Source organism: Zophobas morio, unplaced genomic scaffold, assembly GCF_036711695.1.
Source record: "Zophobas morio isolate AGI-343-1 ecotype UQ-CSIRO unplaced genomic scaffold, CSIRO_AGI_Zmor_V1 ptg000023l, whole genome shotgun sequence".
NCBI classification, from domain to species: Eukaryota; Metazoa; Arthropoda; class Insecta; order Coleoptera; family Tenebrionidae; genus Zophobas; species Zophobas morio.
Window position 1 is genome coordinate 14,101,406 of NW_026972128.1, and position 16,356 is coordinate 14,117,761.

General features: G+C 32.3%; 1 protein-coding gene across 2 annotated transcripts in view; it reads left to right on the forward strand.

Annotated features, from left to right (window-relative positions):
- Nucleotides 1-1,008: 1,008 nt before the first annotated feature.
- Nucleotides 1,009-16,356, forward strand: part of LOC135134486 (lachesin-like) — a 59,699-nt gene continuing 44,351 nt past the window's right edge. The window contains exons 1-2 of one of the 2 annotated variants that reach the window (XM_064063182.1): nucleotides 1,009-1,115; nucleotides 11,667-11,962. In XM_064063182.1, the coding sequence (XP_063919252.1) occupies nucleotides 11,875-11,962 (88 nt within the window). In that variant the 5' untranslated portion in view covers nucleotides 1,009-1,115; nucleotides 11,667-11,874. Of the gene's footprint in view, nucleotides 1,116-11,059; nucleotides 11,195-11,666; nucleotides 11,963-16,356 lie in introns of those variants that run through there. The other variant, XM_064063183.1, reaches the window with a different exon arrangement.

Sequence of the window (16,356 nt, forward strand, 5' to 3'; positions counted from 1 at the left end):
TCATCTGGGTATCGTAATTCGTAGAATTTTAGAATCTAGAAAACTGAAAAGTTGAAAACCCACATAATTTTTTCGAGTAACAAGACGGTTGGAGTTAGGTTAGCAGTTTCTTGCGAAAGAGTTTACGGATTTGTATTTTTCAAGGTATAATAATAGTCAATTATTTATACTAGTGAAAACATTGTAACAATTCATACATACATAAACTGCATGTTGAAGAAGTTCATTTAGGTTACACATAGCCAGGGACGAATACAAAACCATCTGGAAATCGGGAATTTTCCAGAGCGCCGGTACTCGAATCCAAATTTTATTTAAAAAAAATTGCAGATTTTTTCCGCGCTGATTCACCAAGTGTCAGCCTCCCCTGCACATAGCAGGTTTATTTTTGGCTTATTTATAACATTTTTATAACAAGCAAGTTATAAGACTGGGGCTTGTTATTTGGCTATTTTTAAACAGGAATTTCTTAATTTAAAAGAATTACATAAAATGAAATTACAAATATATAGCTCTCGTAACGTAAACAAAAATTAAAACTTTTTAACTCAATTTATCACTCAAACCATGGGGAACAATACTTGCGACATTATAATGACAACCTGAAAAGCAAATCAGTGCTACTTGGATGTATGAATGATTTATGAAAGCCCTGTATAATAATTTATAATTTCAGATTAAGGCACAATACAGTAGAACGAAGACAAACAAAAACAAATTAGCCCTAAGAGTTCAGGGAGTACTTCCCTCGGACTGTAAATCCTGCCCTCTTACTTATCCAGGCGCAATTTTTTTATAAAAATTTCTCGTCAAAGAAATCCAGACCAGATAATTTTTTTTCTTCGTTGTAGAATTCATGAGCTTAATTAATCCTCATGTCAACAATAAATATAACAATAAATGAAACATTACTAACGTTTTAGAATTTAATTTTAATTTAACACGTAGCTAATTTCTTATTTAATTTACAGCATTCCTTTTTTATGACCTTCTGAGCTGGGTTATCAAAAGAGTTCACTGCGTAATTTTTCAGATAAACTGTAAAATTGTTGATGCGTGTTGTTGTATACTGCTAATGCCTGTTTACTCCTGGTATTGTTAACATCAATCCTTCAGTAAGTACAAATTTTGTTTTCGTTGAAAATTTTTGCCAAATTTCTATCCTAATCGATTTAGATCCTAATTTAATTACCATTTTACTCATAACCTGCAAATAGTTATTTATAGCATAAGGCAGGGAAGCGAATGGTTGTATGCCAATTCCCTGGCTGTGTACTAGCTTTCGTTATTTTCATCCTCTTGACCAGTTACTTACTTTTTTATTTTTTCTAATTTCTTATTTTTTCAATTAGTTATAATGTGCTGCTTAAATAATTGCCTCCTCCTGATACAATTTTAGGATCAATATTTTTAACTATAATTGTGGTTTGTGGTACTTTATACACAGAATTTTCAACGTCACTGTGCCCAAACTGAGTGTACATTATTATGCAAATGGAAATGTACAGATTGCAGCGAATATACTTTTTTCATAACTTCAATACTTCTTTTGTATCAAAATGTGATACTAATTCTAAGGTGAATCATTTGGGGCCACAGTTCTCTTTTTTAAACTCAAAAATACCAAAGATTATGGTATCCATATTAGATATCTAAATCTTTCTAAGATAAACTAGCAACTTTGATTTTTAACCTTTAACCTTTATTGCCCTACAGTTCCTAGAACCCATTACAAAGCAATATTAATAATTATAAAATAAGCAAAAAAATAAGATCGAAATAATAATCTACTTAACAAAAAATAAACTAGAGTTATTAATTTAACATGTTCGTCGCTAATCTCCTAAAATAAATTGATTTCATTAATTTCCAATTCCTTAAACTTATTATTATACAGGGTCATTATAAAATATTGTAGTCGAAGAAGGCCATGACTTTGGTGACATTGTGTGCCGCCTTTTTCAGTTTTGTGGAAAGAATTAACACTAATATTGGAATTTTTATTTTTAACGCCACATTAGTATGACATTAGCGGCTGCACTGTTTCAACGCTTCATCAAATTCTGTCAGATGTCAATAACTTTTTCGTTTGTACTGATTACTGGTACGTTTTCCCACATTTTGTACGTTAATTGACTTGTCTTGTTTTCATTTTTGCTGTCTTCCCCTTTGTTAGAACTTTAATAAGTGTCTCAAAAAACAGTTTTTATCAAAACTGCAGATCATTGTGGAATAATCTCAGGTAATGAACACAAAGGAATAACTATGGTCAGTGTTACAAATGATTTTTTTAGTTCTTTGGAGCAATCATCATGCCCTATTACCGTAATGGGGTGTTAAATGAGGATGGGGATGGAGTGTACTCTGTGGAGGCGTCTAAAAACGAGTATCTGGTGAAATGTTCTGTTGTCATTGATGAAGAATCTTTGAAGACGCTATACGGCGAATTATGGCCAGATTTAACGACACTGGTAGCGTTTCTAAATGAAAACCGACGGGGAGACCTCAAGTTAGTGAAGACGTTGTTGAAGATTTAAGGATGAGAATGGAACAAAGTCCGAATAAAGCTTTGTCAAAAATCTTTACTGTCCGGAGTACCATACAGCACATGTCAGAAAATCGTAAAAGAGAAGTTACATATGCATCCATACAAGATTTCGTTGGTTCAGGAGCTGCAACCAGCTGATTTTCCACGCCGCGTTGGGTATTGTCGTTGGTTTCAAGCTGATATGGACGATAACGGGATTCTCAATTTGTCGTTTTCTGATGAAGCCTGGTTTCATCTGTTAGGCTATGTCAACTGACAGAACTTCAGAATTTGGTGTATAGAAAATACTCACGCTTTTGAAGAAACACCATCACACGCAATGAAGGTTGGTGTGTGGTTAGCTGTTTCCAGACGACGATTCATAGGCCCGATACGTTTTCAAGTAAATGAATGTGATCAATAAACAAAATTAAATGTAGAAAGTGTATGTAGGTACTGCATTAAAGTTTTTTATTTTCAGTAACTTTCATTTTTCTTTCGGTGTTAGTTGCATTCTCTTATTTTAAAACTTATTTCAACTTACTGTTTAGTAATAATTGTAATTTTACTATTAGGAAGGTTAAAAATCTTTATTAAACATTCTGTTGTTTCAAGAGGTCTCGTAATCATCTACAGAACTCTTAACACTATGCTCCTGAAATTTTATTGGTTTTTTCATCTTTTTTGTTATAAAAATTTTGAAAAATCTTGATATTAGGATCGCCATGTGGGGGTGTTTTGGGTAGAACCTCTTTGACATTCCTGTTATGCAGATCTGGCATGTTTCAGATATCTAGAAACTGCAAAGCTGAAGGTAATGTTTGGACATAGCAGTTTTCACCTATTGTAGGGATGAAGATCAAGGCTTTCAGTTGTGTTTTTTCAAGAGAAAAGCACCGGTCACAAACCATGCCTGTACAATATTTTGACGATTCCTTACAATTTACAAACAGAACTTTCGCGGGATCACAACTTTGGCAAAATTATTTACTGCAAAAACTCATTAGGTACTCATTGTCATTTTAAAACAGTGGTAGTGTTCGTTAACTGTGATAAGACTTGCTCTGCCATTGTCCATTACGTGATTTTTCACAATTTTTACCTTCAGGGTACCTATAAAAATGTAATTTTTTAATTAATTACCGTGTTCATTGGTTTCGGCAAATTTAACCTCACTTTTTGGATTTCAAAATTATTGCTTCTTTGCAAAACAGACCAGATGATTTATTCTGTTCAACTCCAATCGACTTTCCAAGGTGTAATTCATGACAAAGCCCTGAAACGTTTTTCTGACAATTTACAACTTTTGAAACTGAAATGTATTGCAGTGGCGTTCACAAATGCTCGATAACACTGCAACCCTTAATGCTCTGGCCTGGCGTATTTTCGTGTCTATTTAAAATGAAATTAATCCGCAAACCTGGCATATCAATTTTTGACACATTTGATAGATTTGTTTCGACGTTCGTGACATTTCAAAAGAGTTGAAATCATTTTGGTGATTAGCGGCACGAGAAAAATTTCAATTGTTTTTCATAGGTGAGTTGACTACAGTATTTTATAATGACCCTGTACAACATACAGATTAAATTAATTGGGGATCCCAGTAATATATTTGTATGAGCTGCAGGAGAGTATAAAGACAATGCTCTTCTACAACATAGCCCTTGGAACATGAAATGAAATCTTTGCCAGTAAATCAGCACAATCAATTTTAAACTGAACGATTTTATGAAAGAACGTTATAATGGCGATCTGTCTTCTACTATCCAAAAATAGCATTCCAAGTTTAGCTAACAAAATGGAATTATCAATTCCCCGCTGCGGATAGATATCATGTTTTTTGAACCAACAAAATTTGGGAAATCTTCTCTAAACTGCTTCAATAGCGCTTAAATGAATGAAATAAACTGGATTCCAAATAATACATCCATATTGTAAACATGCTACAACATAAGAATTAAACAAAACCTTAATTGTTACATGATCGTTTTCCGCGTTAGAACCGTGTTAATTGAGTTTTTGGGCTCAAGGTTGCGCACACTTTCGTAACTGGCATCTTCAGGAGCAGGGTTAAGAATAAGGCAAAAGAGTACGGTAACTCAGTATGTCAACCATACCAGAGGCGAAACTCTTTTTTTCGCAACAACTTGGCATCATCAGCATACAGTAGAAGGGGACATTTTGATATAGTTGGTATTATAAACAATAACGGCCCAATATTGGCTCCTTGCGGTACACCGGATTGTGTTTCATATGTAGGAGAAGAGAAACCATTGTAGAAGACATACTGAGACCTATGACAAATATATGATTTTAAAAGATGTAAAACCAAACCTGTAATACCAAATGCTTCAATCTTAGATGTTAAAATTTTGTGATCAATGCGGTCAAAAGCTTTTGAAAAGTGTGTATATATAATTTTAATAATAATGAAAAAACTTTCAGAGTTTAAATAATATATTTGTAGTCACTGCTACACGTGTTTCGGTACACAGTACCGTCTTCAGGCAGAATGTTACACAGATTGTTGACTGTCCCCTTATCTGAAAATAACTTTGAGGTCGAACTTAAGAGAATAAAAATAATAGCTAAAAACAATGGTTATTCGGACGAGATCACAGATAATATGTTAAAAAAGAAAATTAAAAAAATCACATCAGCATTAATATATCCTTTAATTAAAGAAACCAATCAATATAACATTTTAACTCATTTTGGAAAACTTTCTATTAAAACTGCAAAAATACTGCAAAATGCAGGCTATAAAATTTCCTTCCGTACCAACAATTCTTTACATAAATTAATAAACAATAGTAAAGACAAGTCACCTAAGAAATCAAATTCTGGAGTTTACATGCTAAGTTGTGGTGACTGCCCCTTAGTATACATCGGACAAACAGGGAGAAAATTTGAGGAAAGGATAAAAGAACACAAATCAGCATTTGTCAACAAAAAATCAAATTCTACGTACGCGAACCACCTTATCCAAGAACAGCATAATTTCAACGACGAATTCAAAATTTTACACATAGAAAATAAAGGAGCAAAATTAAACGCGTTAGAATGTCTGGAAATAAATAGGTACAATAAATTAAATACACTAATGAACGACCAAACCGAAATAAACAAGTCTCCCTTACTTAACATAAATTTTAAAAACACCATTGTTAAATCAGGTATAAATTCAGGAATAGCTCTGTAAAACCCCAGTTTCTCTTCTGCCTGAAGACGGTACTGTGTACCGAAACACGTGTAGCAGTGGCTACAAATATATTATTTAAACTCTGAAAGTTTTTTCATTATTATTAAAATTAATATGGAGTTTAAACAAGTATCAGCCTCATCAATACAAACAAGTGTATATATATTACATCCACTTGTGATTGGTTATCAATCGCTTCAGCAATAAATTGAGATATAGATGCCAGGTTGGTGACAGTTGAACGTTTGTCAATAAAACCATGTTGTGATGAAATAAAGTTTCTCATATGAGGATATATGTAAGAGTATAAAATAGTTTCAAGAACTTTGGAGATTACATAAGATATAAATCGGACAATATTTGGAAACATCAGCTTTGTCTCCAGATTTAAAAACAGGTATGACTTTAGACAGCTTCCATTTCGATGGAAAGACACCATTCTTGAGGGCGGTATTAAATATTGCTAATAAAGGCTGAATAAATACATATTTGCAGTCACGTACGAAAAAACTAGGCAATTCATCTGGACCGGCTGTAGATGAATTATTGAGTAAGTATATAATGCTCAGTAATTTCTTTAATATAGAACGTTGGTGTGTTTAAACTGTAAGTATCTATATTGGAGTTATTGTCAGAAGATTGAGTACAAGAAGACTGAAAATAAGAGCCAAATGCATCAACAATATCAGAAGGAGTATTAAGGAAATTATGATTATATATCATTCGACTAGGAATTCGTGTCAGAGCTTTTTTGCATTGTACGTAGGACCACAATATTTTGCGGTCGTTCCTAACATCAGTTTCTATATTCGCAAGATATTTTTTATGTGAAGCAGCTATTTAATTTTTTAGCAGTTTACGGTAAAATTTGAACTTTGCGTAATAAAATGTATTTTTATATTTCTTATGATAATACGATTTGGATTTAATATTACTGATTATGTTACTATCAAACCATGGTGGGAATCTAGTTTTTTTGGAAATAGCTCTATATGTTGGTACATGTTTTCTTAATATTTTATATAAATAGGTGTAAAAATGTTCTACCATGGTATCAATGTCCTTCAAATTACTTAAAAAAGACCAATCCACATCACAAAGTTCCTGATAAAGCAAAGGAAAATTAGCTTTACGAAAATTAAAAGACTTTGATTGACTTACATCATTATTTGGAAAAGAGTTTGTACTATCACTTGTCAAATCAACTAAAACTGAGAGAGCTGGATGGTAACAGTCTTCTACAACAATAGGAACTAAATCACGCTTGACCTTACAATTAGTGTTTGAGAAAACAAGATCTAGCAATCTATCACGAGAGTTTCTGATGATGTTATACTGAGATAGATGAAATCGTGTATTATCTCCTCAAAATTCACATCAGTAAGTTTTTTTGCTTCAGATAATTGAACCTTCAGCGATTCCACTGATTTCCCCATATCACTGATTATTTCTTTTAACTGTGGTATTTAAGGTGCCATTAGGGTCCTTGGATAAGTTGATATTGCAGCAGTCAGAACATTTCCATTCTATACCTTCAGTAGATTTTATTACGTCATACTGGGCTCTTGATATTTCAGTACATTTGATGTGAGAAAATGTATTACAAACCACACATTTCAATCCCGGAACAGTAGGGGTAATTGACATCTTACACTTTGTGCAAACAGCAGGCATTTTCTGACACTATTGGTACTTATTACTCACTTATAAGTGGTAAAATTGTATTCTATAGAGCGGATTTATAAGCACAAAAAAATTAAGAATAAGCGCTTAAATAAGCACAACATTTTCAATAAAAAAGTTTTATTTTAAGCAAAAAAGCATTAAAAACATAATCATATTACAAATCAAAGAACACTTCTTAGAACTTTGGATAAAATATTATTACAATAATCCTAGACTTTATATTTTACACACGTATTTCAGTTTTCTTTAAAACAATTTCTGATTGTAATATGTTCCAGGTTGTCCACTGTAAAATTTTTTCGCCGATCATTTAAAATGTGTTTAAAATTGGAGAACGTGCGTTCAACATCCACACTCGTTGTTGGCGCAAATTTGAATTTTGCAACTAATGTTGAATCTAACTCCAAATTTTCCACCCTCTGGCCTTGTAAAACACGAGCAACGTCGGAAAGAACACCGAAACATGCATTTTTATTTAACACTTCGTCAAGTTTTTGAGATACTCTAGTACCAATATCACCCCTTACTGCGTTTGCTTGTTGTTTAAATTCTTTCACTAAATTTATGGCATCTACCAACAACATGTTGGGTTTTTCTAACTTTTCTATTACCTCACATAGGGATTGATAATTGCTTCTTAGAAAAGCTAGATCTTGTCGCAAATCTTTGTTTTCTAAAATATTTATGCAGTCTTTAATTGATTGAGAAGAATCTTCGCTAAACTCCGTAACTACTTCCTCAAATTCTTTGACATATGTGTCATAATAAAATGTGGCCTGTAACCATGTTCCCCACCTCGTTATAATCGGCTCTGGGGGCAATGGTATGTTTGGAAATTTTTCCTTAAAATGTTGCACTCTTAGTGGGGCTTTAACAAAAATCTTTTTACCATTTGCCACTAATTTATTAACAGTAGGAAACTGCAAACGTATTTCTTCAGCCACTCTGTTTAAACGGTGGGCAATGCAAGTAGAGTGAATTAAATTGGGGTACAATATTTTTAGATTATTCCCTGCTTTCAACATATAACGAGCTGCATCCGAGATCATCAATAAAATTTTATTCGCCGGTACGGCATTTGGCAAAAATAGTGACGTAAGACTGTCATTTACAAATCTGGTAATCGTATTGCCATTTGTTTTATCTAACATTTTCAAACTTACTACATACCCTCGACTAGGGAAATTTTCATTTAAGATTCCAACAATTAAACTTGCCACGTATCTTCCACAAAATTATCGGTTGTTTCATCGACAGCGAACCATAAATAATTATCTCCAATGCGATGTTTAATTTCGTTGTAAACTTGCTGAAACACTGGGCCTACATAATTTTTTCGGAGAGTACTTTCAACCGGAATATGTCGATTGCAGAGTTTTTCAAGAAATTCTTGAAGAGAGCCTTTCTCCAATTTTTTTAAAGGTATATTGGACTAAACTGAAACTGCTCATCTTTTGTGGAAGTAGATGCAACAGATTCATGTATGGTCTGCTGTTTAATTTTAGAAACTTCAAACATTTTCTTCCTTTCTACATGAAGAGTCGTTCTGACATGTTGCGTCACGTTATATTTTTTATCATTGTGAATCTAAAACAACGTACATATACAGGGATTAACAAAGGAAAATAGATAAAAAAAAAATTAGTGGGCTTACGGTTTTCACACAAGCTCTGCAGAATATTTTGTTGTTTTCTAATTTTAATTCTGGAAAATCCCTTATCCACTCATCCGGCGTCGATTTTACTTTCGGCATTCTTTTAAAATATTAGTAATATTACCAAAAAGAACTCAACACGCAACAAGGGAGAACCACGTATAACACTGTACTACGACAGATGCGATAGACTGATGGTTGTGAAATAAACGGTTCATTTACTTAAAAGTTTCCATTAGAAAAATTTTAAGGTAGGTAGTTGGGTACAATAATCTTTTTTCTAGAAAATCTTCAACGGTCTTGCCGCAAAATGCCGAAAAAGAACATCTGGTTAAAAGCTTTAATTCATTATCAACGGAAGTAAAGATTTAAAGTCATAAAATCTATGGAGTATTTTTCCAATCCTATAATAAAATTTTGTCACCCAAACGACCGGAACCCATTCACAGAAAGGGTCTTGAGTAAGTGTACTTCAATGGTCAAGTCCAGGTAAAATGCATACGATACGATACGGCTAGCTAACAAGTATTTGTCATCCCGACAATGCCGGCATTTGAACAAAATATGCATTAAAACTCATATTCGTCGAAAAAAGCATTAAATAAGCATATAAGTTTTAATATGCATAAAATTGAAAAAAAAAGCAAATAAGCATTAAAAAAAATGCGTCAAATGACTCCAAATTGTATCATAGTTACAGATATAAAAAAGTTTTGAAGTGCTTACATTTTTCACAAAAAGCATTAAACCTAGAAATCCGCTCTCTATGTATTACAATTACAGAGATGTTTAAGACACGTCTACTCGATACGATCTCTCGTGCAATAATAATAATTATTCTAAACCACAAAAATAGCAGCATATAATTGTGCACATTATAAATAGGAAGTAGGTACTTGGTACAATTTTTAGGTGACGTAATTCTAAAATGTACTTAGAATTTCGCAGTAATCTATTCAGTAGTTTCGAATATTACGTGTCTAATAAAAACTCCTACAGACAGACGGAAAAAGGAAACCTAACTTTTTATGTCTTGGAACCCATGAAACGTCCAGAAAACATGAAAATAGCTATTCGTCAAATGGACCCTATTACCATACTTCTCTAGTTTACGTTGGGGCAATAAAAACGACATAATACGACACCAGATGAAAACGTTATCAGGGACAAATTATTATACGTCTTCGGAGGATATTGAATTTAAATTTTGACAAGTGTTTAATAAATTTGCATTTTGATTTTATGTCCTTATTTAGTAATTCCATTAACTGTAAACCATAAACAAAATTAAAAATAGGATTTGCTTTTTAGCTCGGTGGTCACACATGTAGAAATTTTTTATTTTACACACTAAAATCAGCAGGTCATGTGTACACTTTGTGGACCGAAAAATATGTGAAATATTTAAAATGGCGTCAATTTTGATTAACGCATGATCGCTCTTACAAAATATCGGGGATTTTATGACGTTCAAATTAGGATTTTAAATTGTTCACTGATTATTAAAAATCTGAATGGCAAATCTGCGTTTTTTTTTTGAAAGGGAGCTTTTTTACTCGTGCGCTATTATTCCCTACGCTATTTTGTTCGCATGCATCATCCAGGACAGTTAAATCCTATAAAATGTCACTTTACTCAGAGCTGCAATTAAAGTGAATTTTTTGATTAAAAATTAATACCTTTTTCCATCGATGCAGAAATTTCTATCTATAACTAAATTCGCCTAACACGTCGTTACTTGTTGCCAGCATGCGAGAACAAAATTACGTTACGGCTATCCAACAGGGTTGTTATTATTGTTTGTACTTACCTGTAATTTCCCCAGCTTCGAAATGACTTCCAGCTAGGTCCCCGTATCGCTCTTACCGCTACAAATTTCATAATTCCTGCGAAATGCAGCAAGATTGTTGCGCATGGGTGTTTCAGGCCGTTGAGAGGATGATTCGAAGTTAAGTTCAGTGTAGTTTTCAACACGGGGTAGATTACGCCATGACGTACGGAGGGGTGTTTGTGTATTGTGTACACTAAAACTTCCACAACTTTCTCGGCGCCGAAACGGGGATTACCCTTGACTCAAATTTAAGAGTTTGTAATCGCCGCGCTTCGACGATAATAGTGCGAGGTAAGTAATGCCAACAGGAGCCAAAAACGATTTAGCAAAATGTAACTTCCTCCTCCGTCGTTCGAAAAATATGTCGGGAAAATTGTCGAAAATGTCTTCTGCAGTAAAGAAGCAGCGACCATAACGCGTTTGAAGAAGAATTTCCATTTCTATTTCCTTTTAAAAAGTTTTATCTCGCGTCGGAAAGTTTTATTGTCGGTGAGGGTGAAAAAGAGAAATCAGTAGGCAATACAAGTTTTCATTAATACAGAACTAACCACCCCTACACAGCAATATATCATTACGGGGGATTACGCGATAAACACCTCATACATAATGGAATCCTAGATATTTCATGGAATTATGTAGAATCTGTTAAAAGCAGTTATGTGTATGATTTTTTTTATACTCACTGTATAAAAGAGGTGTAATTTATGGGCCTTGGCTTTATCGCGACTATAACAATAATGTTAATAATGTCATTTTGTTACAGACAGGGCGAGGTTGAAAGGCAAGAGGGGATGTATTGCGGTGAGGGTGTCCTGTGAAAAGTAGGGAGAATGTGAGGCACATGTGGAAGGAAACATTAGTCTAAATCAAATCTAGTGCAACTTAAACTATAGTTTGTCAATGACGTGAAATACAACTCAAGAAATCAAGATGGATGTTGTCTAAAAAACAGTGCTTTGAATTGGACGAGAATGGCATTGCATTCTCTGAACTTTCTAACTTATTTCGTGATTCTCTTATATTTTGTCTACTGCATAAATGGATCTTCCCACTACATAAGTAAGTGATTTTTTTTTCCACTTTATAAACAATCCCGGATATAAAGCAAACATGGAAATGTAACTTTTTACGTAACAAACAACCAGCACCAATATTTCGACCTCGATAAAACCAATAAATTGTTCTGGTGGGCTTGTCACTACCATTTATGAAATCAATAAATCTCTTAAGACAGTGGATATATATAGAAAATTAAGAATTTTTTGTAGTGATTTGTTTCTCGTGTCTAACTAAAACTTTCTAAGGAAAAAATCCTCTCTCTAGCTGGTTTTAACGGGGGCGGTCCGTCTTGATTAGGGGCGGTTATTTCTTGACTGAAAGGTTTACGACAAACGCTACTCGACAGAACTGCTAACAAAAAAGTGTTTGTAGGATAGAGGATTGTTAAAAGCGGTTTTTGCTGTACAAGGTATAAAAGACATCAAATGGTGCGAAAGTGATGACACCAAAAAAATAAAATTGACTTATATAATAACACGTTTCAGAATTTCTCGCTTATGTGAGCACGGTCTGCAAATGACAAGCGTGGTTATGCCGAATTACCTCTGAAGTTAATTTAATAACAATTAGCGCTTTGATAGGGAAACTTACAGTGTCGGGAAAAATCAATACCAATTTTAAATAATAAATTGATCATAAATATAACTAATTAAGCAGAATTGGAATTGGTATGTCTAAGCGTGACGCAAAATCAATATGATTCACACCTACCCAAAATTACCGAATTCTCATCCAGAAGTAGCAGCTAAATAATTTTTAAACAAGAAACCTCATGTCCAACTCCGAATTTAAACACTACTTAGCAATAAATAAACCAAAAACAATGTAGTTAAATTTTTATTATCCTTTCAGCTTCAGAAATGTCAAAAAAATATTTTTTACAATTTTAGAAGCAAGCATAATAACTGACGATAATTGAATTAACTTGTGTTACAAAACCTCACTTTTTATATAAGTTATACATATAAGTCTGTCCCTAATCTAAACGTGTCACATCTTAAGATGAAATCACGTTTAAATCAAATATGTTTTAATTATAACAGAATTTCTTCCTTAATACTTGCATACTGCTTTTGTGGTTATGTTTTTTCAGATACTTTCTTCGTCAAATTGTGTGGAAGTTTTTTTTATAATCTACAACAAAATTCAGCATCTTTATACAGCTAGTAGCAAAAAATAAATTTCATTATAAATAATTCGAGAGATTTAGAAGGAGTTTCTGTTATATCTTTCGTTGGCTAAATAAAATTAAAGACATTTAGCCTCCAACCCTGAATAAACAAAATTTTAAATAAACGTTACGTTCTTTTGATAGGTACAAGCAATTTAAAATTTCAAACTTTGTGGGAACTATAAAAATTCATTATAACTTTTGCAGAATTATTAAATAACAGAGTAATTTCTGCTTTATTGTTGTAGTGGTAAATAACGATAAAATCAGGAACGTAGCTACAAATTCTGCCACGCAAGGGCAAAAATCATACCTAACTGGAGCATAATACTCATGTCGTCATTATTCCCTAAATTTAGATATTTAGCTGTTAAATAACTTAAGTCTTATTACATTTTTTGTGGAAATGGTAGCACTGATGTCAAAAAATTAAGATACTAAATAACGAGTACAAAGTTTTAAATAACTTTAAATTATCCGTCGACAAATTTTTGATATCTTGCTACTGCTTTGAGATGGAATTTATACAAAATAATGTACTGACTACAAATACTGTTTTTGTATTTAATATATGTCCTACAGTATTTCTGTTTCTGTTTCTCCAAAAATCCGTCAAATTTTGGAAATTGTATCTTATTTTTAGACTAAAATAGGCGGAAAAATACAAACTCTTTAAGGTAGTAATTAATTTGTTGTACTGAAAATTGCCTAACTCTCCAAACTTTTTCATGTTTTTTTTTACGTTCTGTAGCTAAAATGTATAAAATTTTATTGTTACATTTCATGATTACATTTAAAATATAAATATAAATAAAAATTAAAATTTATTCATTTTTGCTCATTATAATGAATAAAAAAAATTAATGAACGATTAATAATTATTATTAAGAAAATGATAAATAGTATGAAATAGCGACCTGTTACATACATTTTAAGAAGTATATACCTATTATTGAATTTCACTACTGATAAACTTCAAAAAGTCATGTAAAATTTATTACGCTTTCCTTGTCAAGGTATTCTAAATTATTCCGCGTTAAAAAACTCATTTTCTGAAACTGCATTTCTCTTTAGGCTTGTTTGGATAAGTTCAAACGTTACAAAAGGCAGTTTTAATTTTCAAAGGAAATAAGACCAACGTTACAAAGCGTGTAATTATTTTCCTAGAACTGAATGCTTGTCAAAGAAAAGAAAAAGTTTTCAATAATCACTTTGTAATACTAACTTTTCGTTCCAGGTTAATTTTATGAACTTACCTTTTAAATTAAAAACGATATAAATAAGCACATCGGCTCCTTACGTATTTGCTTACATTAATGTATTTTATTCACTTCACACTGCTTTCACGTATTATATTAGTACTTAAAAACATCTAGATTCTCAATAAATGTCAAGTTCCTTCAATATATATTTTTAAAGTATGCATTCCATTCTCGTATTAAATAAAACTGGATATACAGTTATTATCATTATAGTTAAGGTAAGGTAAAGTAATACTAAGTGTAGTCAACTCATATAGCTCTAGATGCAAGTGTTCCAAAATTACCATAGACAAATTGTAGAGGAATAAAAAATTTGTCAACAATGTTTACATAAAAACCTTCGCATGTAAAAAATGTGATTGTGTGTTCACGCAATCCCGTTGGACCTTGTATCGGGTGATTTTTTGCTCTAGTTACCCATGAAATTTAAAAAATCACCCGATATTTTTTCTATAGAAATTTGAAACTGCTGTATCTAGGGCACAAAGAACTTATAGAGTAAATTTAGTGTTTTAGAAAAGCACTTGAAATTTTAAATTTGATTTTATTTTTTTAATGCTGTTAAAATAGTTTCTGTTTTTTTTTTTGAGAAGCGCTTTTGGATAAGTACAACATTTCAGTAACAGTTTTAAGGAACCATTTTGTCATCTTACACATATTTTAATAAATGTTGTTATTATTAAAGCATATTAAATAAAGATAACTGTCTAACAAGAGAAAAAATCAAATGAGTAAACAACTGAAAAACTCTTGTTCATTTTACTTTTCAAAATTGTGACAATTATAACTATGTGTAATTCTTTTATTACTTACTTTTTAAAACTAACGATGTACTTTATTACAACGTAAGTAGTCTTCTACATTTTTTTAAATTTATTAACAGTTCAACAATACTACAGTTTGTTATGGTCTGTTCATCTATTATACATATTCAAAATAAACGTGGCAGCTAAGAGAAAATGTACTTTTAGTATGGTAGAGAAGAGAATAAACCATGCCTGAAAAACATCTTTATTGTGGGATCTTAAACTGATGCTTTCTCTCAGTACCTTTATCTCAACTTGGAGAAAACGTTGTGCTCTGTGTGCTTTTACGATTAATTTTACACTATAAATCCTTTTCGCTTAAAGTGTGTCGTCAACCCACCTTGTAAAGTTCCTCCAATTGTGGAAAAACATGTTTGTTTAATTAAACTTCCATCATTTTAAAATCTTTTATTACTCCAAAACATCAGTATAACGTTCGCTATAAATTTTGATTGCTATTTGTTGAGACCTTAAAGATTTAAGCTGCATGATAAATTCTACATTACATTATTTATTAAACGTGTGCGATCGAAATCTGGATATCTGAACAGTATAAAATATTGCCATTGTCTAGTCTACGTACTCGTATAAGCCACAAATGCACACAATAACGGCTAGAAAATTAGCCAACAAAATGAGCTAAAATTCATTTCCAGTGAATTACTGAGCTAAGTAGCCGTAAAATATTAATTTCATTAGAAAGCCCTTTTAAAAATCTCCCAAAATATTAAAAGCCCTATGTTGGCAATTTATGTAATGTTAAGGTTTGTGTTGAAAAGGCACGAAGTCACTTTGATATATTATTCTTTGTTAAATATGTGTCGTCGAGATGCCCGAGCTGTATTTTCCTGCTTCTGTTGGCTGGATTCGCTCACATCAAATTTAAAATATAGAGTTTTAAGAGTATCATCGGTCCAATCTTGATCCAATCTCGAGAGGAATTGGAATCCTACGAGCCACACGCTGAATGTTTCAGATCTCTTTTGAGAACGAAGCTTTTGAATTTATATCGAATTTTAGCCGCATTTGTTGCATTCAGATACACCCATTTATCCAGTGATAGCCATGTTCAAGTAAATAATTACTTAATATGATTACATATTGTTTCATTTGTTTGAAAACAAATGAAGTCTAGCAGGTGTGTGTTCTAAATTT